Consider the following 24201-nt stretch of genomic DNA (forward strand, 5'->3'; position numbering starts at 1 on the left):
TGGCGAGAAGCATGAGCTCATCTCTTATATTTGGTGGTGATGAAAGAAGGGTAAATAAACGGCAGCAGCAGAGACATCCCTGCCAGACCCATCAGGGAGAACTGGGGGTGAGTTTTTGCCATCCCCTCCCATAGCTGCTGGGAAAACTGAGGAAGGGGATTGCCTTAGGGAAGGAGAGGTGGGGAAAGGCAGTCTCAGACAGCACCCCTAAAGGGGATCCCAGCACCCCTACCCTGGCTGAGTGCAAGCCAAGGGTACGGTGGGGTGAAACCCAGCTGGGAGAGTGTTTGCAGCTGGCAGGAGCTCCTGTGCATGGGCAGGGGGTGTCCTGGCAGCTGCCAAGCCCCCAGCACAAGGTACCAGCAGGCTGGCTGGGAGATGTTACAATGATGCTGAGTCAAAGCTGGGAAATATTCCCTGATTTGGTGAATCCACAGTTTTCCAGTAAACCCTCACTGTGGGTGCCCAGGAGCTCGAGTGCCTGGTCAGCATCCGTGCAGACGGGAACGTACAGCCCCCACAACTGGACAGCAAGGACACCTCTCTAGCACCCACTGACAACTAAACCTAAAAGGCCTGGTAGGAAACTCCCAGGTCGGTATTTCAGTCAGCCCCAGGGTGGTTTGGGTGCCCCTCTGTCGCAGGGACCACACACCTGAGAACATCTCACTGCAGCAGTGCTCAGTGGCCAAGGTCCGGCTCAGGCTGCTGGGCTCCCTGCTGGGAGAAGGGTGCTGGGTGCTGCACCCTGTCACCCGTGAGCTGGGCAGGGCTGTGGGAGCAGCCATCACCTGTGGCCACATGCAGGGGGACAGCTGCTTATCAGGACTGACCCAAGCCTCTCCTTCACAACAGCCCCCACCTCCCCCGCAACCCCTGGTGGCTAAACATCCTCTGCGTTTACCGAAACTCAGGCTTACTCACGCCTCCCCGGCCGGCTGCAGCTGCGGGAGAGGTCCTGGAGTTTCCTGCCCAGCCTGACTCAGCCCAAAGCTCCAGCACCTTTCTGCCTCCGCTGGGATGTGGGGTCTGAAATCCCAGTGGGAGGAGGCTGGGAGTCCTTCCCTGTGGGCCAGCGGTCATCCCACGCACCCTGTCCCCACATTCCAAAATTTATTCATGGTTTTCACTCCTCCATGGGCAAGGCATGCTCGCCACTGGTCCCCAGATGCTTGCTCTGCCAGCAGGTCAGCAAGCAGGTTCTGTGTTGGTATGGGGTCGAGGTTGGGGTTTTGGGGTGTTTTCCTTCTATTTATGGCAGGCAGATGGAATCCCTCTGTCATTCCTCCATCATTCCCCTGGGGAAAGGATGGGAACATCTGTAGAGCAGCAGGAGAGCATTGACTCATCCTGCAGCTTCATTAACTTCTTATAGCTGGTTATCATTTCCCTCAGATAAGAAGAGAGCAGCATCCGTGGGGTCAGGCCGGTGGTAATTGTCTGGGAAGGCTCCGGGGTTAACCCTTCCCCGGCTGCCGGCTGAGCCTCCCCGAGCTGCCGGGACACAGCCGGTGCTGGGGAAGGGCTCGGAGCATCCCTCGTTGTGCTCTCAGCCTGATGGGGAGCCCAGCTCACCAGGGCAGCTCCTGAGGCAGGAGGAGAACTCCTCCTGGGGCAATAGGATGCCACTGCATTTCCAGGAGGATGGGGACAACAGCAAGGAGAATGGTGCCGTCAGCAATTAGTCTCTGTCAGCGCAGTGCGAATCCCCCTGGTCTCCCCATCGCGCCTCTCTCTGGGTGTAGAGATGTTTGTGAATCTCGCTTTGAAACCGGCTGAGCTTTCCTTTGAACACTCCCCCAGGCTCATGCCTAACGAGGCAAACAAGCTAATTAGGCCACGGTGGAGCCCGGGGCTGATCGCCTGGGGCCAGCGCCCGGCAGCGGCCCCTTCCCTGCACAGGAACAGCTTGTGGCTGCTCTCCTCAATCCCTGCCAGCATCCTTAAGGCGAGTGACAGGTCCCTGCAGAAACCCTCGTGGCGGGTGGGAAGGGCTTTGGGGTTTGCTCAGTGCATTCCACTGATGGGAAAAGCTCTCTGCAGTACAATGAGACCCTGGGACCCCCCAGCAGCATCCCTGGGTTTTAGCCATGCACTGTGAGTATTCAGCCAAAAGCAGGTGTTGGAGCATCTTGTGGGATCCCTGACCCCACTCTCCTCCACCTGCCCAGCTCGAGACAACCTGCCAGCTCACAGCTCCAGGGCAAGTGCTACCAAAAATGGGGAGCTGACTGTCATTCCCCCACAGAGCCTGGCAGAAATAACCCTTTTGGCCAGCCAAGAAGGTCCAGAAGTGTGGCTGGGAGATGGAAGCATGAACACGGACCAGAATGGGGCCAGGGTGCAGCTGGCACAGCCCTGCCCACCTCGAGGATGCCAAGGGCAGAGTGGTCCATGGGACGATGCTGTGGCTTCCCAGGGAGCCAGAAGGGCAGCAGCCCATTTGCCCTGGGTCACGTTTGGCCACGCTGGATGGCTGCTTGCCCCAGCGTGGTGGCATCTGTCCTGGCTGTCCCCACGCTGCCCCGGGACAAACTCCCAGCTCCTGAGCATGAGGTAGCGTCTCCAATGGCTGGGTTAAAGGCTTCCCTTCAGGCATTGGCCAATCTGTTTTCTCTCCGTCTGGGAGCCAAATGGAAGGCGCTGGCCATAAGGGACCCACTGCAGCTTGGTGTTCCCACGCAGCCAGGCAGGCTCCCAGGCTGCCTGGGGCACAGCAGGGGCACTCCAACCAGAGGAGATCAAGGCCAAGGTGCTCAAAAACAGCTTTTCCCAGCTGTTCCCCATCCCAGCCCTGCTAAATGTGTGCCTCTAAAGCCTTGCCCTAGCAAAGAGCATTTCTCCCCTCTTTTGGGTTTATTGCCTCAGAAGGAAGCACGGCTGGAGTGATTAGAGGTTCACAACATTTTATGCTGGAAAATGCTGGCCTGGGAGATGGAGCATCTCCCAAAATGGTTCCAACTTCAGTGAAGCTGCATCAGGGGGTAGAGACCCAGTGAGTGGAGTGGAAGGGGACTCAGAGCAGGGCAAGACCACAGTCTTCTCTGTCATTCCAGGCCATGTGAGGCCTGGCACAGCATCTTTAAGAAAATGACAAATTTTATTTTCTTTTTTTTTTAAATTAACCATTTCAGACCATCTCAAATATATTCATTTTAAAAATAATTCCCAATCTCCTGTACCCCTCACCCTACAAATTCTTCAAGAAGAAGAATTTCAAAACGTTGCATTTGGGTCCAGTTTGAACCAAAGCCAGAATTTGAAACCTTCAGATCTTTGCAAAAGGCACCATCACCCTCCAGACAGCCACCACCCAGCCCAGCCAGGATGGGAAACCTCCAAGACAAACACATGAGGCAATACCAAAGGATGCTGAAAGGCTTCTTCCCCCTGGACCATGGTGAAGCAATGTCCCTGTGCTGGCCTGGGGCTCAGACAGACACATCCCACCCTCTGACTCCTGACAGGCCATGGGACATTTCTGCTCCCAGCACTGCTTCTGTCCTGAGCCCAGGACCCCTGAGTCCCTGAGCCCAGGCTGTGTGGCCTCCTGTGTGCTTTCCTGATGTTCCCCAACACTTTCCCCCATTCCTGGAGCATCCTTCACCACCTCCCCAGGGCAGCCACCTTTCAGGGCTGGGAGAAATGATGCCAGCTAGGGCACATTCACAGCATTTTGGGATGACTGGGGGTCACATGGGCCTTGCCTGGGAACCATGACCCCATTCCATGGATGCATTCTCCAAGCAGTTCCTGCTGGGCTGGGGTTGGCACAAGGTATCTAGCCCTGAAAATTGGAAGGTTCCTGGGGCGGTTGCTCAGTTCTTCCCACAGGTCCTACCCTGCAGTGGGACCCCAGTGGAATGGTGAGGCTCCCTGTCCCATGCACTGGATGTACAGTCAGAGCAGAGATGCTGCCTCGTGCTCTCCTTGGGCACGTGGAACTCAGGGTCAGTGGAAATTGGGACAGGAATATTTGCTGGGGGAGTGGTGGCAGTGAAATCGTGCACTGCCCCACTGGGGAGATGGGGGCATGGGCACAGAAATCAGCCCCCATGTCTACAGGAAGGCCCACAGGGATGGAAGAGCTCTGAGCTCTGGGCCAGAGGGCAAGAACCATGGGCTCAGGGTTCTCTGTGTCTCTCTCCCTCCAGATGCCTCAGCAGTGGACATGGACCTGTACGAGGCCCAGACGCTGGCAGATGCCCTGAAGTGGTACCTGCAGGAGCTCCCCACACCCCTCATCCCTCCAGCTCTCTATAGTGACTTGGTTCACATGGCCCAAGGTAAGCACACGTGGGCTCCCCCGACACCTGGGATCTCTGTGGGGCTGAAGAAACTTTGGGAAGCCCCTAAAAAATGCTTCCCAGCATCTCCAGGCTGGTTCTGACCCCATCCCCAAGAGCAGATTCTATGAATGCCCATTAGGAACATCACCTGTGCCGGAGCAGCACGGCAGCATTTGGGAGATGCTCTGGGAAAGAAGGGAGATCCAGGGGCTGCTTTGCCCCCACCACAGTGTGGTCTTCTCCCTCTGCAGTGCCTGGAGGAGGAGGTGCTGCCTGCTGGGACAGGCAGCTGCCAAGGCTGGGTGATGCTGGCCCCAGAAGAAAGCATTATTATAATATTTTGGCTCTGCTGCCGGGGAATTTTTTCCTGTAATCTCATTAACTCCTGGCTTTATATGGGCACAAAAAATTCTCAGCTTTTTCAGCTTAGTGCCATTAGGAAGTGCCTTTAGATCCCTGCAAGCTTTTGAGGCTCTGTGGAAATGTATGAGACCATCAAGGTTTTGGTTTTGCTGGATATCTTTTCAAATAAACAGAGCAGGGCTCATACCCAGGCCAGCAGAGCCCACAGTCCATCCCAGCAGTGAGGCTAGACCAAAACCCATTTCAAGTGAGTCCTCACAGAGCTGCTCAACCCCTCCTAGCCTGAGGGCCCATGAGAATCACCAAGCACACAAGAAACTCTTGCCCACTGTGTTCGACAGGATCTGAACCTCTTGCTACTTGTGAAACCAGGATTTCTTCCCCTTCCACAGCAGCACTCATCTTGCTGCCAGTTGCTGCAGTACCCTCCATCCCTGAGCATCACTTCCCCATCCTAAGCCAGATTAGTGCTTGGGCAGATCATATCCTTGGCTGCCTGAAGAGGCACTAAAAGATCACCTTTGCACGGAGCAGTGTGGCCTTTTCCTACCATGTCCTGACAGGAAAAGGCCACGGGCTCTTTGTGGCCTCCAGCGAGGCAGAAGGGACGCACAGAGAAAGTGAGGGATAACTCACACCCCATCCCCCCTGCCCTGTGCTGAGACACAGAGCCAGAAGAAATACCCCTGGGGCTGGTGGCACAGAGAAGCTGCCTTCCCCTCACCCGTCAGAGGAGAAATCAAAGGCTGCCTCCCTTCCAAGGATAAAAACGCAATTAGGAAGCAATTAGCTGGGTTGCCTCGTTAAGCAACTTCAAAGGGAAGCGCCTTTCCCTGCAGCCTGTGCTGCAGCGGGCTCTGCTCCTGGCACAACAGGGGCAGGAGGAGGAGGGGGCAGAACGGTGGAGAAACCAATGGGAAGAGGATTTCTCTGGGGCTTAAAAGAAAAAATTAAAATATAAGTCTTTGAGGAGACGGTGCTGTGTTTTGGCAGCCTGCCCTGCAAGGCTCCTCTGCCCTGCTTGAGGCTGAGAGCTGGGAAAGCAGCAAGATGACCACCTTCAAAAGGAAGGGAAAAACATCCTCAAATTCCCCCTTTGGCTGTGAGCCTTCTCCTGCAGGATCCTCTAGGTGCAAAAAGGTGCAAAAAAAGCAGGAATTGCGGCAGGGGAGACCCTGGAGCAAAGCTAAACATCCTTCAGGAGCAGTTTGTTGGATACAAAGGCTCCCCAACACCCCATCACAAACACACTTTGCAGACCCGCTTTGGAGGGCACCCCAGACCCCTGCCCTTCCAGCTCTGGTGCACCCTGGCTCCAAGGATGGATGCCAGGAGCTGGCTGGGCACTGGCCAAGCCCCAGTCCTGGTGCAAAGAGCAGTGGGGAGCTGAGTCAGCCCTGGCCCAGCTCGGCTTTGAAGGCAGCTGAGAGCAGCCCAGCCCTGGGGACTTCCCTGTCCCCGGCAGATAAAAGGGCTGGGACAAGGCAGGAATGGAGGATGGCTGGAGAGCAGCTCTTTCCTGTGCCTGGGGCAGCATCGCAGTCCCAGGGCGCTGAGCTCACAGCTCACAAGACCAGGGAACCCCGGCCAAAGCTGCCAGAGGGCACCGGGGATATGGTGGGAACTCACTGTGGGCTGCTCAGGGCACCCGTGACAGTGGTTTTGGCAGCACCTCTGTGATGTGCAATGCCATTAATGCCTGATTTTATTCTTATGGGCTATTCCAGTATCACTGGAGGCAGCTGCACCCCAGTCAGCCCTCCCTGTGCTGTGTTTCATGGGGAGTGAGACCTTGATGCAGGGGGCTGCAGGAGCCTCACTGCAGCCCAAGTGCAAATTAGTTTTTCTTCCTAGAAATCCTTTTCCTTCCCAGCTCGCTGTTTTTTCAGGGGAGGGCTGAGCCTTTAAATTCCGCAGATCTTCAAGCTGGTGCCCATTTTCCCACCTCTGCTTTGTTCTGCCTCTACTATGGCTTTGCTGTGCACCATGGAATGTTCTCCATTTGAGCAGCAGTGAGGGATTTTGAGGTGCAGCCCCTACCAGGTGAAAAGCTCAGCCTTCTGAGCTCCCTCCCTGGATGTGCTGACAGGGGGAGTGTGCTAAAGTCACCTGACAACCTGATCTGGGGTGGTGTGAGTGGGTAAATGGGGCAGGCAAACCCCAGAAAGAAGTGGCCAAGGCCCTAAAGAAATCATCTCTGTGGACCCTGGGATATCCACGAGTCCCATGTCCTGTCTGGAAAGGGGTGGGCTGTAAAGAAATAGTGGTGGAAGAGGTTGAGGTCAGATTTTTTTGGGTCTCTAGGGGGAATAGAAAACTGCCACAGCTCATGCCCTGTGTACTGCTAGGTGCTGGGCTCCCATGAGAATACCCCTGACCTCCCAAACTGACCATTTTTTTTTCCTGTGTGTCCTCTGCTACAGAGACCCCAAGCCTAGAGGAGTGTGGCCAGCGAGCCAGAGCCCTGCTGGCCCCCCCAGCCCTGCCACAGCCACAGGCACTGCTCCTGCGCCAGCTCGCCCGTCACTTCTGTCACCTCTGCCAGGGCAGCCCCCGCAGCCGCCTCTCGCCCCGGCTCCTCGGGGAGCTCTTCGGGGAGCTGCTGCTGCGCCCTGTGGCAGCCAGGTGAGGTCCCCTGCCATGCATGGGACAGGGTGGGTGAGAGGAGGGTGCCCATGGACAGGCTGCTCCCAACCAAGCTAGTTTTGCTGTATGACAGCCCACCAGTGGCCCAAGAACAGCATTCTCTAAAGGGGGAGGCCAGATCTGGAAGCTGCCACTCCAGCACCACAGGGTGCTCAGACATCACAACTGTTCCCAAAGTGAGCAGGCATGCTGCACACACGAGACTGGGATTCACAGCATTGCCTCAGTCCCACAGCATTGCCTCAGTCCCACAGCAAATCCATTGGGGTAACTGGCTGCTGTTCCAGGGTGCTGGGGTCTCCAGGGAGGCAGAGCTGGTGTCCTCACACACCTCTCCTTTTCCTCTCAGCACTGAGGCAGGCCCTGAGCTCCGTGCAAGGATCCTTGAGTCCTTCATCATGGCCAGTGAGGTGGCAGAGCTGCCGACAGCTCCTGGTAAGAGACGTCTGGTGATGGCAGAGGAGGGACAGTGGGTGTGGCACTCAGAGCAGTGACAGCAGCAAGTCATGGGGCAGTTCCAGTGTCTGGTGCAGTGATGAGAAGGTGCTTCTGTCCCTGTGGCAGTACCCAGGTTGTGCTGGCTTTCTGTCCCATTTCCCTTTATCCTCAGAGATGCTGGTTTGGGGACATTTCTTTGCAGCCCCTCAGAAGGTTTGCTGCTGTTTTCTGGCTTCATGTCTCTGTCATTGCTCTCTGGTCCCAGGGTTTGTGACAGGTTCTGGTCCCCCATCTTGGGGGGCTTGGTATGAGCTGGGGGCTCTTGGTGGGGGGCTCATGTGCAGCTTATTCTGGAGAGCAGGGATCTGGATATAATCCTCCTAGGGAGGAAAAAAAAATAGTAGCATGACCAGAAAATGGCAGCATGGTATTTGCTACAGGATCCAATCAGGGTTTATGATTTTTAACTCGCATTTAGTCCCCATGTGTGCAGAATCATGCTGCATCCACTGCTGCTTCCCCCAGAGGGCATCCCCAGGGTGGGGATGAGGACAGGCACTCACCCTCACCTCTCCATGCATGGACTGGTCAGGAGAGTGGCTTTTTCTGCAGATGTTAACAAGCCTCACCCCCAGGGCTGCAGTGCTGCCCCTTTCATTGCCAACACCAGTGTTTGTCTCCAACACCCCTTCACTCTTTTGCTCTGCTGGCCACCTTCTCTTGCTGTGTTCCTCTTGCTGGGTAGCAGCTTGTGATCCTATCAGTGTCCAAAACTAAAGCCCATGCTCCCTGTGCCCTCTGCAGCACCAAGGATGGAGGCAACTGGTCCATCCAATGGGGATGTACATGGGAGGAAGAGAGGGTGCTCAGGGGAGCACGAACCTCAGGACCACAGAGATCCCATCTCCAGGCTGTCACTGAGACCCATCTATTCCCCCACACTGAGCTGTCTGGATGCCTGAGAGGCACAATTGCTTCCAGCCCTCCTGCTTGGAGATACACTGGCACTGGCCCCAGTGAATCCTGTCGGTTTGTGATGTCTCTGGGTCCTTGTCACCACCCTGCCTCCCTGGGGAATGGCCAGGCCAGGCAGGATTACAACTCTTAATATTCCTCATAAATCAGCCCTTTCAGACCTGTCATCTCATTTATTGCTCTCCCCCAAGCTCACACCCATGAGTTTGTCAGGATGCATCTGTCTCTTCCACCTGCTGATCCAGCTGATGGGCAGCTGCAGCCCAGCAGTCCCTGGGGTCACTGCTGCTTCCCCAGACTTTGTAGTGTCATCCGTTGTCACCACCCCAAACTGAGGAGAGGGGTTGGGCAGGATCTTGAGGTCCTCATCTCCCTTCTGAGTCAAAATCTCCCCTGTGGTCATCCCACAAGCGTGGGGCAAGAGACAGGACACCTGGACTCACTGTGGGACTTCAGGCAAATCCTACCACCTCCTCTCTCTTTGTACCTAAAAGCGAGGATATTATTACTTGGCTGTCATCACATTAGGGTGTTGGGAAGCTTAATTAAATGCCTGCAAAGCGATTTTGAGAGCTGGGGATGAAAGGGGCTATATATAAAGTGCAAAGAATTATTATTAGCGGTGCGGTCCAGGTCCTGCTCCTGCTCTCATCAGCCTGGCCCCACTCCCCTGCATCCCGGCACCGGGATTATTTCTGTGTGTGTGTGGAGTTGTGGTTTTATAATTATACATGTAAAATAGCTATAAATACCCTGCAATAACACGGCGGGTGTGTGTGCATAGCACAGGAATAGGAGTCGGTAGCTGACATAAGGAAACGGTGGTGTGACCTCATTCTGACTCATGTAAATATACCTCATGTGAGGGGGCAGCTGGGGGGCTTGGGGCTGCTTGGGGCTGCAGGGACAGCGGCCTCCTTGGCAGGGACAGGTCTGGGGAGAGATTTGAATCTGTCTGCTGATTCCAGGGAGGCTTCTTGGCAGGGCCAGGATCCTTCCTCTGTCATTTGTACTGGAACTGATAGGGGAGTTTTTGAATCTTGGAGGTTAAAATCCTAAAGAATAAAAATGTAAATTATGGAATTTGGTTCCTGGAGGGGCTTCTCTGGTGAACTTGCTGTTGTTGGGTTTGCAGTGTCCCTTCCTCCAGGCACTGCTCCTGGGCGTCTCTTTAGCTGCCCATTTTATGAGCTGCAAAGGAGAAAACAGGTTTGTGATGGCTCCTGAAAGCTGTTCCTTGGATGCAGCACTGGGGTCATGCTGGAGCCACTGGTTTGCATAGAGCCCTGCTCTGGTTTATAAAGGGCAATGCCACAGATCCATAGGGAAGCTGCCATGGAGCCTGGGGGCAAGTGATTGCATTCAGACCACCTCGCTGTGCTCTCCAGCAAGTCTCCAGCACTGGGCAGACAGGCCAGGGGGATATTTCTCAGCCCCATGGGGGCCCAGGGGGCATACAGAGCTCACAGTAGGATCCCAGTGTCTGGGAATGACTGCTTCCCAAACAGGGTGAGGGGGCAGGGGAAGGCAAAGGGAAGGAGTGATGCAAATACCAGCTCAGCTGAAGGAAGATGACTTCATCTCCTTTTCCTCTCCTGGTGCTATTTATAGTCACTTTAATTTACTCCCCTTTGCTTTATTATCTCTCCAACAAGCCGTTAGCCCTCAGACAGCAGGATGCCTTTACTCACCATGCAGCCAAAAGTTCTGAAAAAAACCCTCAACCCACCACCAAAAAAACCCAAAAGCGAGGGCAGGAGGCAAAGCAAGGCGGCAGAGTGCTTGGGCAGGAGCATCGCTGTCCTGTGACGTAGCTTTCTGGAAAAAACAAGAGGATTTTTGGCTCCTTTTGGAGAAAGGAGTGAGAACTGGGCAAGGAAGATGTTCCCTACCTCCTTCAGAGCAGTGGCTGGAGGGGTCAGGACCCGTGGTGCCAGGGTCCCCTCCTCACCCTAGGACAAGGGCCACTTTTGCTGGACCCTGCTGAGGCAGACACCCCCTGCTTCCCTCCAGGAGCACCAGCTCTGCCCTTCTTCATGTGGGGCAGTGATATCATGCCAGGATATGGGGGTCAGCACCACCCCGGGTGCCTTGAAAACATCTTCCCAACAAGAAGGTTTGGCAGCCCTGCATCACAGGGGAACTGAGGAACAGCCTCCCCATGGAATTACCCCTTCCAGCGGCTTCAAAATCCAGTCCTTGGGAAGGTTGGTGCCCAGGTGCCCAGCCCCAAGCTTAGGTCTGTGCCAGCCCATCCCCAGTGCTCAGCAGGGCTGCAGTGGTGACAGTGGTGGGTGACAATTCTGTGAACATCCTGTGATGTGACACTGTGGGCACTTCCCAGCCCAAGCCCCATGCAGCACCTCTGGGACAGCATCCATGCTGAGCAGCACTGCTGTTAAGCCAAATTAGAAGGATCTGACTTTGAAGTTTTTAATTAACTTTTTTCCCTGTTTTCTTTCTTCTGGATCCAAGGGAAAAGCCCAGCCTCCCCATTCCCCCCATGTGGCATGGAGGAGGTTGCAGACTTGGATGTGCAGGGGGTCAGGAGGGAGCAGGAGGCATTGAATGTAATCCAGCACAGCGGGTGCAGCTGGGGGCTGTGTCCAGGTGCTGCTCTGCCTCCCTGGGTGCATCCCTGCACAACCATGAGCAAGCTCCCACCTAGCCTGGCACGTCGGCCACAGGAAACCTCGAATTTGCATTACCTCTTGGTGTTTTGTCCCCTCAGAGCTGCTAGCATGGGTTAAAAATAGCCAGGAGAAAACCCAAGCAAAACCCTGGGTGGAGAACAACATGAAGAAGCCATGGCTGAGTGGTCCCCTGTGCCAAAACACCTTGTTCTGCCTCCCTGAATCTGCAAATAATACAGAGAAAACAAATTAACGCTGGGGAAGGGGAGGAAAAAGAGCCAGAGCCGAGCTAGCAACATGAGGTAGAGAGAGTGGCTAAAAATAACAGATCCCTAAAGGCATGGGGAGAACATGACGGGGATCCACACTCCTGCCATCCCAAAAGGCAGCCTTGTGCCTTCCCAGCTGCTCCTCATAATGCAGCCCTGCCCGATGCATCCAGAGAGGGAAAAGCCTCCAAGAAGGGCAGCAGCGGGGAGGTGAGAGGTGCAGAGCTGTGCCAGGAGCTATTCTCCCACCTTCAGCAGAGCATGGGGGTCCCCCAAGCACCCAGAGTGCCCAGCTGGGAGGGAGCTGCTGCCTGACCCACTTGCAGGCAGCCAGCGGGCAGTGGGATGCTGCTGGGAGACCCCAGGGGTGCTGCCTCCACAGCTAATTTTAGCCTGTGTTCAATTAATCATGGAATGGGAGGGGATCACAGCAAGCCCAGCCTTTGCCAGTGCCTCTACCAGCTCCCCTTTCCACCCCATGTGTGCTGCTGCAGGGTTTGGAGGAGCAGGGGCCAGCATTCCCTGATCCTGTGGGTTTGGGCTGAGGAACTAGGAGAAGCCCTGTGCCACAGTCCTCCTCCTCCAGTCAGCTTTAAGAGGCTGGAGCAGCCCTGGGAAGGATGTTATCTCCTCCTGCCTCAGTTTCCCACCTGTGGTTGGCATTGGTGACCTTTGCTGTGGAATTTCTCAGGTTGCCTGTACAGCTCTGAGCAGGCATTTTCCTGGCATGTCAGGAAATGAGGAGCAGTGGGGATGAGGAGCAGTGACCCCCAGCAAAGGATGTCTCAGCCAGCCCAGACCTCTGCTGCATGCCCTAATGGCAGCCCCTTTCCTGGGAGTCACCAGCTCTGCTGTGCAAAGCTGGGGCAGGAACAGCTGCATTGCTCAGAGACAGCTTTCCCAGCACAAAGGAGAGAGCCTGGCAATACTTTTGGGGTACAGCACCAGAGCCCTGTGGTCCTGCTCTCCCCACAGCCCAGCTTCACTGGTCCCCATGTCAAAAGCACGGCCTGGTCCAGCCCTCCCCCATGACAGAGAGAATGGCTCCTGACGGAAACAGGGCTCGGCTGGGATTGAAACCCTTTTCCTGCCTGCCTGTGTGGCCAGAGCTGATAAGGCCTGGATAACCCCGAGCATTGTGTGTTCTGCTGGCCCATGACCCGCCAGCGTGAGAGGAAACGCTGCTGCTCGGCCAGCCAGGATCCAGGGGGAGACCGTGTGTCGGTGGTGGGTGCTGCAGCGCCCTGCTGTCTGGCCAGCCTGCTTTCCCTTTGGCCAGCATAGGCAGTTTTGGGATGGCTCTGTCAGATTGGTGCCAGCCCAGGTTGCTGTGTCAGCACACGCTGACTGGCTCTCAGCTGTATGGTCATGAAAGAAAGCTGCCAGCATGAAAAACCTGGGGGTTCAGGGTGATTGTCTGGCATGGACAGGGTTTGAGATTTGCATTCCATCCTCTTGGGATGGAGCTTTGAACCTGGGACACTTCTGCCTGTTCCAGAGGGCAGCTCCCAAAGGCCAGACTGCCTGAGCAAAACCTCGCCAACCCAGAGGGAGCCACCAGCTTTGCTGTCCCGCAATGGTCAGGGCTGGCTCGCTCCCTGTGCCGGCTGCTGGCCAAGCCAGACTGCGGGAATGTGTGTGCCAGGGCGCGTGTCCTCCCGGCTCCTGCCCTCAGACGCTGTCTGGGCTGGCGTCACCCTTTCTGCTGCAGTGGCTCTGGCCAAACACCGTGGGCAGCTTCACAAAAGAAGATGAGGAGGGTGACAAAGCGCTGGCCACACCGCCAGCCACAACCGATTGTCAGCTTGGCACCAAAGCCAGGAGCATCTTTGACTGTGCAGCAGCATTTCCATCCTCTGCTTCCTGCCTGGCAGCAGGTCCCCCTGCTGCCCTTTTGGCCAGGAGATGCCAGAAAGGGGCAATGCTTCCCATGGGGAATTTCATGGTGGAGAAGGGAAGCTGATCCCACCATGATCCCACCAGCACCCCTGGACCCTGCCTCCCTCGAGAGCACCTGGCTCTGTTCCAAAGGGATGGGAGGAGGCAGGCTACCCAACACAGACACATGAGCAGCTCTGGGGAAAGGCAGGATTTGTGCTTCCAGGAGGGAAAATGAGTCACAGGGGGATGGCAGAGCTGTGCCAGCAGCGGAGCGCAGGACTGGGGTAAGTGGTGGCTGTCGGCTGCCATCCGACAGGTCAGGCAGAAATGCTCTTACAGGCCTTGTCTGGCTTTAAAATCTATTAACGTCATTTTGCTGTTCGAGCCGAGAGCAGTACAGGCAGCAGAAACGTTCAGGCACGGCTCAGATCAGAGCAGGATTTCAATTACAGTAATCAAAGGTGACACAGATAAGAAACCCCTGGTCTATGGAGCCACGACAGCTGTCCTCTGGCTCCAACCAGCACCCATCCAGAGCAGCTCCATCAAAATCACTGAAGTGGTACTAGGGTAAAATTGGATTGGAATCCATTTTCATCTGCCACGGTGGAAAATGCTTTCCCTGCACTCCTTGGGGAGGAAAACCACCTTCTCAGGGACAGCAAGGGAGGAAGGTGCCAGGCATGGAGGAGGGCACAGTGCTCCCAGGAACAGCACTGATGGCTGCTTTTGGATGATGGAGGCAGCAGAAGGAACACCTGGGATGCTGGAGTATCACGGATCTGCCTCCTGCTTTCCCCTCTCCATTTCAGCCTGGCCCCACAGTGACTGTCATGGGTGAAGCAGGGATGTGTTCAGCTCGATGTCAGGCTCCCTGGAGGGATGGGCATCCCTCTGAGCCCCACCTGTGGCCAGAGCATCCCAGGATGTGCTGCAGGATGGACTCCCAGCCAAGGAAAATCTGGGGAGTGGGTTGGGAGGTTGAAGAAGAGCCCAAGGGGCAGGCACTGGCACTCTTCTCTCATCCTTGTAAACAGCAAAGTAATGCACAGGGAAACCTGCCTCCTGCTCCTGCCTCTGCCACCACTTGCATGTGCCCCTGGTCAATCGTCCCCACTGTTTTTGTGACTTTTTGCAAATCTTTTGGATGGCAGCAGCGCATCCCTACCTCTGACTCCGTCACCCCTTTGGGCTCCCACTCCAAGGAGCCAGTGGTGCACACTGCCATGGCCTAATGGGACCCTGTTTGCAGCCAAGCCATGGGGGCATCCCTGGGTCCCATGCTCACAAGTGGTCCTTTCTGCCCCTGCCCCAGCAAGGCAGGATCCAGCCAAAAACACAGCATCTCTTTCTGCACCCACTGGCCCCGCTCCAGCCTGGCCAGGTGTCAACTGCCCAGCCGCAGCGTGTCCCCCCCACGGTGCTCCACCGGGAGCAGGAGCCCTCTCCCAAACACTGGAGGTTTGTTCAGGGTGGCGGGGCTGAATGGTGGGTCTGTGTGGCCGGGAATGCCGGGGCGGGGAGGGAATTTGAGCCACTTGTTTCATCTGTTTACCTGGAAGTGGAGATCACGGCCAGGCCCAGCTGCCGCAGTGGCGGCACTTTCATGCCAGCGCTAATGGGATGGGGAGTGCTGCGCTGTACCCGACACCGGGCAGCCTGCAGCATGACAGTGATGGGGACACAGCAGGGACTTGGCAGGAATCACCTTCCTCCATGTGCCTGCACAGTGCTGAACCCTCCTGCTCACTGCAGCTGGAGAGCCAGAGCCTGGGGAGGGATGTGGGGATGACCCCAAGCCATCACAGGGGTGGGAGATACTGCAGGTCATCCTTTGTCCTGCAGCATCACTATGTCCCAGGGCTCTACAGAGTCCCTCTGCATGTGTCCCCATGCCAGCTGGATCCCCATCCACGCTGTGTTCCCCATACTGTTGGCGGTCTCCATCCTGGCTGCACACCCTGCCTGATCCATAGCTCTCTGTACCAGCTGTGGTGTCCCACAAGGCTGTGGACACCTATGCCAGCTCTATGCCTGTGTGGGTTGTACATCCCTGCACAGCTGTGCCCCTGTACCAGCAGTGTCCCCATGGGAGCCATTTAGCAGCTCTGGGAGAGAAGGCCCACCCATGCAGGTTTTGTCCTTGCATGAGGCAGAACTGACAGCCACACACAAGTTGCTGGGGAGAGAAAGGGGATGATAGCATCTTCGTCAGCGCCTGGATGCACGGGGATTAATGAAGCTGGCTCGGCTTCCCCAGGATTCAGGTTGCCTTATCTGTGTCTATCTGTTCTTACCCAGGCACTGCCAGAGCTGCTCCGATGCGCACAGCTAATCCCAGAGGCTGGCAGATAGGGCAGGGACCGCTGCTTCCACCCACACCCTGCCCACACCCGCAGGGCCAGGGGCACAGGTGACCTGTCCTGCCCCAGGCCAGCTGATGCTGGAGATAACCAGAGGCACAGGGCAGAGGTGCAAGGAGTTTGGCAGTCAGTCTGGCAGTAGTATGTGCAGGGTTGTGAGGCAGGTATTGCCTCTGATCCTGATTTTGAGGCTGCATCATCTTCCAGTTCTCCCAGCAAAGCTGTGTCTGCTCAGTTTATCTCTGTTCATCTTTCAACTCAAAAAAGTTACTGCCCCATGGGACTGTCTCTGGGAACTTGTGGCCGTTCTTTGGTTAAGTAGATTACTCCATCTTTTGGATACTTCTGGCATTTGGGGAGGGTTGCAGGTGGTGAAGGGGCTGGCACCTCACTGAGCAGCCTGGCACTGTGTCATGTTCAGGAGACAAGGAACAAGGGCCAGGTCATTTCACTTCACACCACATAGATGCGGCTGCAGCATCCTTGGCTCTTCCCAACTACCTGGAGGACCCACAAGCTCTGACTGCCCATCCCTGGTGCCATCAGGAGGGTGTCTTCCCTCTGGCTTCTGGCACTCCTTTCTCCATTCTGTGTTGGCTCTTCATACCCTGGGGCAGGAGAAGCATCCAAGGCTGAGGCTGTGCTTCGCCACCATCCCAAATTTCTGACCTGGCATGCACAGTGCCATTACAACACTTTATTTTTTCAGCTGCTTCCCTGTTTTCTTTGCAATTGGGCTATTTCACTGGGTGGTGGGGATCACAGGGACTATTTGGGCAGGGTTCAGCATGCTGCTGAACAAGTAGCTTGTAGCATGGTACCTTGAGGTGGCCTGCCCTGCCATGTGCCCCACACCTTGCACAGCTCTGACCCTCCTTGGCCACGGCATAGAGGGAAAAACATCACCTGGGCTTGGGAGTGACTGCTCAGCTCTGCACACCCCAAAGCTGCCCTGGGACCTCAAAGCTACCCATTTCCCATGGGCTGTACAGCTTCATGTACCATAGGCATGGACTCTGCAGACTGATGTCCCCAAGGTCACCAATGCTACCAGAGTTCTGTGTCTGTGGCAAAATGGTGCTGAGTGTGGTGAAGTGGGTGCCCAGCATGGCTGGCACTGCTTTTGCTTCCACGACAGTCCTTCCTGTATTTCCAGCCTGTGGTTCCTACAGGGCATCTTTCCTGTAACCTCCTGACCCTGCTACAGTGGGGTTTAAAGCTATAAGGAAGGTGGCCTGGACAAGGCTTTGTAAAATGCCAGTGGGGAACCACAGCAAAGGAAACTATGCCAGGGGGGAGAATGGGGTCCAGGGAGCACAAGTCCCCAGGACCTCTATGTGAACAGGGACTGGAGGACAGTGACAGGAGTTTGGTAATGCAAAAGCACATGCAAGAGTTGACCCTGACCAAACAGCCTCCCTGAGCAGTTTCAGGAACAGTCACAACCACTGAGTGGCTGCACATGTCTGAAGGAAGCTGTGCTCTGCAGCTTCTGACAGCTGCTTCTGCAAGAAGCATTAAATTGTACATTAGGAGTGTTTCAGAAAAAGAAACCTGAGTGTTTTTGGGACCAGAACAATTCAAAAGATCCTAGACAAATTCACAAGCCATCAGTCTTGAGGGGAATCTGTTCTTTTCAGCAAGAAAGACAAAAGCCTTTGTCCAAGTTGTTTCCACCATATCTCTTAGTGGGATTAGGACTGCAGTGTCCTGTGCTGACAGGCATCCCCCAGGCCAAGGATAACCAGCCCCTGAAATCACTTAGTGCAGGTCTCAGAGTCCATCTCAGCATCCTGGCGCTTGCTGCTGCCATCACTTCCAATTTAGACCTGCTCATGGCAGAGACCAATATAGAAGCACTTTGCAGGATGGCACTTCCCCTCCCCAGGGAGCCAATGCTGGCATTTCGCTCTTGCTGCTCACCAGCTCCAAGGAAGACTGAGGAGCTTGAATTACATTTTTCCAAGAAAGGTGGATTTGGTTTGCAGAAATATAAGGACTGGGGAACAGTTGTTCTGCTCTGTTGAGCCTTTCTGCCATCTGGAACAGCTTTTGGTTTCCTTCTGGATACCTCTTCCATGAGATGGCAGGACAGGGAGAGGGGCAAGGGCATCACTAGGACCCCCAAGGAGGGGAAGGATGAGGAGATGGAGCCAAGGGACACATGGGTCTATCCCTATATGTCCTCTTCACAGGGGTGGGTGAAAGTCAGCCTGGGCAAATGGAGAGCTGATTTTAGGAAGAGCTTGGAACAGACCTCACAAGTGGAGGGTTGTGGAAGGATGTGGAAGCCCCCAGTCAGGCTGTCTATGGCATGAGCCCACTCTGCCCATCTCCTTGGCAGGGTAGTGGCCATGAGATCCTGCAGCCGCTGCTTCTCTTTCTGCATTTTCCAGCCCAGGGGTGTAGAAAGCCTCATTGTCTTAATCTCCCCTCTTTTCCTCCTGGGGAAAAACATAAAAGCAAAGTCACCACATCAGGGCTGGATTACTCAGGGACTGAAGAGGGAAGGGCACATGCAGGGCAGTGGGCACTGTAACCCCAGCCCCTTGGGTGAAGTTTCTAATGTCTAGTATGGGCTTGGTACTCCTTCAACTTTATCCTCAATAAAGGCATAAAAAATGTCTCCTACTCCTCCAATTGCCTGTCCCTACAGAAACTGGGGCAGAAGTGGGTCTCTTGGGCATGGTGCTCCTGACTGTTGGAAAACACCCCACAGATCTCCTCCAGGGGCTGGACACCAGCTCCCATTGGCCCTGCATGGCTCTGAGCCACTCACGTCCATGCCACATATTGGTGTCCTCGGTCCCTCCCAACTGCTCTGCGCCAAACACTTCCTGTGTGGTGGATTTGATTTGGTGTCTCTGAGGCTGACATTCAGCTCAGGACCATGCTGCCACTGCCCAGGCAGCCTGTGCTCTCCTCAGCATCCAGTGCTTGAAACCACAACCTCATGGTGAGCATCCTCCCTGGAGAGGCCGCTCTCTGCAATTAATCCGGGCATGGTTTATGCTAACAACTCTCCCCACTTTAAATTATAAATGGCCCTTGGCATGTGTGCACACAAACACATGTGTGTATGCAGAGATCCTTTAAGGCCATCATTAGCTGTAATTAGCGGGATCTGTCACTCATCTTTGGCAGTTAACGATGAGCCCTGAGTCAGAGGAATCCAGCGGCAGATAAAATAAACACGATTTCAAACAGTTTGGAAATAACAAGCCCTCGTTAATCAGACAAGCCCCAAAGGGAAGTGCTTGGAAAAATGGCAGCTTCTTTGCTGTTGCTGAGAGTGAGGTTGGGTGGGCTCTGGGACAACCCCTGTGCTCCCCAAACCCCTCCTCCAATGGGAATGGGAGGCAGGATATTCTCTCTTGGCTGACTTCATGGCAGGATTGAGGTGTCAGAGCCAGTCAGCTTGAGCAAAAACGTGAAAACTGGCAAAACCTACACAAAAGGGTTCCTGCATGGCCCCTCTCTGGGAGAAAGCAGCTGAGGCATGACCTGGCCCCGAGGTGCAGGTGGGGGTGATGCTGGTGCAGGGCTCAGCTCTGGGTAGAGGTGAAGCAGCTCTGGGGCAGCACATCCCACAGCCATCACTCACCCCAAAAGTTTAAAGGCTGTGTGGAGGGAGCATCCCCAGGATTCAGCAGCACAGGGGACAGAGGATTTGGGGAAGGGGCTGGTATGAGGGATGTTTCCTAGGGAGCAGGGGGACTTGGGGAGACCTCTAGCTGTCACAGCTGCAGCTAAATAACAGCAAATAGGAGGGGAATGGGACACATGAGGCTGGTTTATATTACAAAGGAGCAGTCCATCATGGGGTATTTAAAATAATCCGCTTAGATGCACAGTAGCAGATTTGGAGCGCTAAGGGAATTGAAGGCGCTGTGGCTTTGCAAGACTGGATCAGATCTAGTTAAGATGCCACTTAGAACAGTACATCCCATCCTGCCTCACTGCCCCAGGGGACAGGCACACAGCACCTGCAGCCCCTGCAAGGCCAGTCCCATTCTGCCAGGGACACACCCAAGGTGACACTGGCCACATCAGGATGGGTGACAATGTCCTGTGGCAGCTCCCTGGGACTGGCAGCAGGTTTGGGCAGCATAGAGCCATAGTCTGGACTAAGCACAGGACAGGGGATTCCCATGAGTGGCCAAGCCTTTGGAGTGGTGGAGGAGATGTAACTGGTGCTTGGGGTCCAGGGGCACGTTCATGCTGAAACTAGGTGCCTGGTAGAGAGCTGGGACCAGGGGATGCTATGAGAGAGCTGTACCCACACTGCCAGGGGTGGGAACCTCCTCTAAGGGTGTCCATGGGGCATTTCCTGTTCAGCTGGGGCTGGGGGCAGGGACCTGGTGTGGTAGGCTGTGACCAGGTGCTTCAGGGAAGAGCTGGGGCTGGGACTGCTCTGCTTCTGCACGGCCTTGCAAGGCCCCCAGCACAGCCAGTGGTGACAGAGGAGGGTGGTCCTAATGCTACAAGCTAGGGGATCCTCTGCTGGGGTCTGGGCTCAGTTTGGGGTCTGTGTGGGCAGGAACATGGTCTGTCTGAGCATCCCTGGCATCCTCACACTGCTCCTCTGAACCAGGCTGAAAGCTCAGCCCCAGGGAAGACAATTTATCCTGAGAGATGGATTTCATCTCAGAGAATTCATTACAGGCATATATTCCCCCAGAAGCATACCCTTCCAAGGGCAGATGGTTTCCACCTTGGGCAGACTCAAGGGGTTCAGTCTGCAGTGGCCCTGCAGAGCCAGAGCAGCAGCAGCCTCTCGGAGCCACGCAGCGTAGCCAGAAGTGACCCTGTCACAGGGCTGGTCCTCACACTGCCCATCCCTTTGCTCCCAGGGAGGGCAGGGCCCAGGAACATGCCCACAAAATCTGAAGCTGCATGTCAGACTAGGCCACAGGACTGCCTGCACCTCTTCTTGTCCTCACCCTGTGCCCTCTGTCCCTCTCCGACCCCACTACAGGGCTGCACTCAACAGGAGGGCTCACTCTGGCAGGTTTAAACACTGTCCCCAGCTCCCCTGAGCATTAATCCAAGGGAGGATTAAGGTTACCAAGCTCCTGGAGCCACCCAGCTCTCACGTCTCCCACAGTGGACCCCTCTGTCCTGGCCCCAGAGAGGGCACAGGGCTCTGCTGTCTCCCTGGGACTTGCTGCTGTCCCCCCCGAGCCCCCCCAAGCTCTGCTCCATCAGCAGGCACCTCACTGGGGTTGTGCAGCACCTGTTCACCTCTGTGAACTGGGGACCAGAGATCATTTCTGGGCCTTTAAGGGCTTCCTAGCCTCTGTGACCAACAACCCTCTGCTCCCTGCAAGCCCTGCAAGGTGGGTTTTGGGGTGGGCTTCTCCCCTGTCCCCCAGGTGCCGCGCTCTGGGTCAGCTCTGAGTTTGTGACAACTAGTTTAAATGCATGGAAAATACCTTAATCCTGGTAAGACCCTGATCCCTGCCTGCTCATACTTCCCATGAAAGCCCCCCACTTCAACCATAATCCCCTGAAAGAGGTCATCTGTGCACCCTCCATTTGTGGGAGCAAAGGACTCTCTCCAGGGCACCCACAAACTCCTGGGGTTGGCACAAAGGGTCCTGGCTAGCTCTGCCCAGGGAGTCCCGTCTCCTGCAGGGGACAGTAGGGGTACAGATGCTTCTGTCATATGGCCAGTGGCTCCTGCCACCCTCTTGTGCCCCCCTAGGGCCACCAGCTCCAGAAGTCTTCAGAGAGAAGCAAGTAAGTGTAAACTATATTTACGTAGTTATGATAATTTTTCATTTCTGTTTTGAGTTGCTACATACTCCACAGTGAGAAGAACTCCTAATCTCCCGGTCCCTATCCCCTCGCACCTCTTGCCCCATCCTATCAAGAGGGCTCCCCAGGGCATGGGATTGGAGGAACCCCTGGCTTGTGGGGAGAAAGAGGGCTTTGGCTCTGCCCCCATTCCATTTCCCCAGCGTCAGGAGCTTCTGCTGCCTTTACCTGCCCTGACCTGTGGCCCCATGAGCTGTAATCCCCCTCCTGCTGCACCCGCAGGATCAGAGGCTGCCAGTGTCCAACCCATCCCAGAGAAAGGAGGCCACTGGGGGTTGGTAATAAATCCTAATGATATCCTGGGGAGAGGGGTAGAACAACACGTTCTCACCACTCCCTTGCGTGGCAATAAGAAAAGTCTGTGTTTGCAGAATTGTCTCTTGCATTTATAAGAAGCAAGGACAATGCCGGGATAGAGGCTGAGCTGAGCTTTTAACCAGCCAGATTACATTTAGCAGGAGCATTTACCTCTGCCTCTAATCCGCCTGCCACAAAGACTTGCTAACTCCTTCCCGGATTTAACTGGAAGGCTTCAAATCTTCCTGCAGAGGAGAGAGTTAAGCCCGAGCTGGTGCTGAAGGGCTGCAGAGGTCAGGGTCAGCGCTCCTCCTTCTCAGGCACATCAGGTTTGGGCCGGACACTTAAGTCCCAGGCTCTTTTTCTTTTCTGGCAACAGGCCCTGCAGTCAGGACAGGCAGGGGATGGGAAAGTGCCAGGAGCCCTTCAGTCCTTGGGAGCTCAAAATCAGAGCATATGCAGAGCAAAGATTTGAACATTCTTGAGCAAAAATCATTGCTGCTTAAAAACAGAGCAGAGGAAAAAGCTCTGGAACAGTCACCTGGTTGGAACAGTCCCTGTTTTTTAGCTGGATTTCTTGTAAGAACAGAAAATATCCATAGCTAGTGCTGGGTGGCTGGGGAAGGTTGGAATAGCTGCTGTAGGATATGGTCATGCTTCCAGCACCCAGTGTCACCTGACACATGGCTGGTGTCCCCTGACTCCTCCATCCCACCCTGGAGCAGCCACATTCTCCACCGCCTGCACAGGGCCAAGCCCATCAATCCTCAGAGCCCAGCACACCTATGGCACCAGCCCTGTGGCTCATGCCACAGAAGTCTCTCCAAGCAGAATCTCTCCCTTGATGGGCATTCCCTCGCAGCTTGCTTTGCATCCATGCCAGGCAAGGGAGAGACAAAACTCCTGGTCCTTGGCCCTTCAGCACACCCCTATGGCACCCCCAGCACAGTGACCCCAACACTGCTGGGGCCATGGTGCCTCAATACGGGATTTTGGTGCGAGACTTTGGGACAAGGGAACAGGGATGTGGCACACACTGATGTCACTGAGCTGGCTGGCACTGGGCAGCACATGGCGCTGTAGGGGACCCACCAGCAAAGATGGTCTGACTGGGAGAGTGGCCAGGAGAAGGGCTGGAGCTCTGTGGCTGGCTCCACACAGCCTGGCCCGACGGGCTGCCCGCCCTCGGTCTCGCCCTACACCGCTGGCACTAAGCCTCGCATGCCAGGGTCACAGCCTGAGCTGGGAGAGACGCGTGAGCTGAGACTGCAGAGCCAGGGACGAAACCTCCCCTGATTTCTGGGAAGCCGGCAGCATCGGAAATTTCCCTCCCAGCACAGCTGCGTGGGAGGGGACGGCGAGTCCCCTCAGCCAGACCTTGCATGGTGTCCCGCCATCCGGCAGCACCTCTCGGCCTGCAGGGACGCGCGAGCCTCCATGGTGGCCGGGCCAGGGCGACATGATGGCACCATCCCATTGCCACCGCCTCGCCACCTTTCCCTCACAAAGGCCGGAAGCTGGGCGCAGCCGGGGGTTTCCCGGCTCGGCCGTGGCCCCAGGTGCCCCAGGGATGAGCTGGCTGCCAGCCAGCGGCACCCGGCCCGGCCTCCGGGTCCCTCTGCGGTGCCGCTTACAGGGGGCTTCTGCACAGTCAGGAATTCCCTGCGCTCCTCCAGCTGCCCCAGTGCCGCAGCAGCGGAATCGTATGGGGGGCTCCATCCACAGCATCAGCCCCTCCTTATGCTGGGTGCAGAAAGCACCTGGTGAGAGAAAATCCACCTCGTGTGTTCCAGACGAGGCTCTGGGGCCTGCAGCAGGCAGAGCCTGCGGGGTGAGGGTGCTGTGCTGGGGCAGGGCTGCAGAGCCCCCCCGCTCCCCTCCTCCAGCCTGCTGGGCAAGGGGCCAGCTTGGCTTCCACAGCCCTTTCTGCAGGCTGGCCTGCTATGTTCACCACAAGCTATGGACGGCCTGGCTGCCGCTTACAGTAAATGTGAGTGTGCTGTTTTGGGCAGGGCATTCGCAGTCCCGCAGGCAGCGAACCTGCCACAGGCGTCTCCTGTTTCCAGCACTCCCCTCGGCTTTCCCAGCACTGACCCGTGTCACACCCCGGCATCAGCGCCGAGCCACTGTCCCAGGGCTCCCCCACCTTTCTGGTAACAGGCAGTGTCTGGGGGAGGGGAAAAGCATTGCCATCACCCCTGCTTTGGCTCCAGGTGCACAGGAAAGC

General features: G+C 55.9%; 1 protein-coding gene across 1 annotated transcript in view; it reads left to right on the plus strand.

The window, feature by feature from the left end:
- Positions 1 to 24201, plus strand: part of PIK3R3 (phosphoinositide-3-kinase regulatory subunit 3) — a 77274-nt gene that overhangs the window by 9389 nt on the left and 43684 nt on the right. Inside the window, exons 5-7 of the mRNA XM_021528703.3 lie at positions 4155 to 4286; positions 7076 to 7277; positions 7648 to 7733. Coding sequence (XP_021384378.1) covers positions 4155 to 4286; positions 7076 to 7277; positions 7648 to 7733 — 420 coding nt within the window. The remainder of the gene's footprint in view (positions 1 to 4154; positions 4287 to 7075; positions 7278 to 7647; positions 7734 to 24201) is intronic.

This window comes from Lonchura striata, chromosome 9, assembly GCF_046129695.1.
Source record: "Lonchura striata isolate bLonStr1 chromosome 9, bLonStr1.mat, whole genome shotgun sequence".
NCBI lineage: Eukaryota > Metazoa > Chordata > Aves > Passeriformes > Estrildidae > Lonchura > Lonchura striata.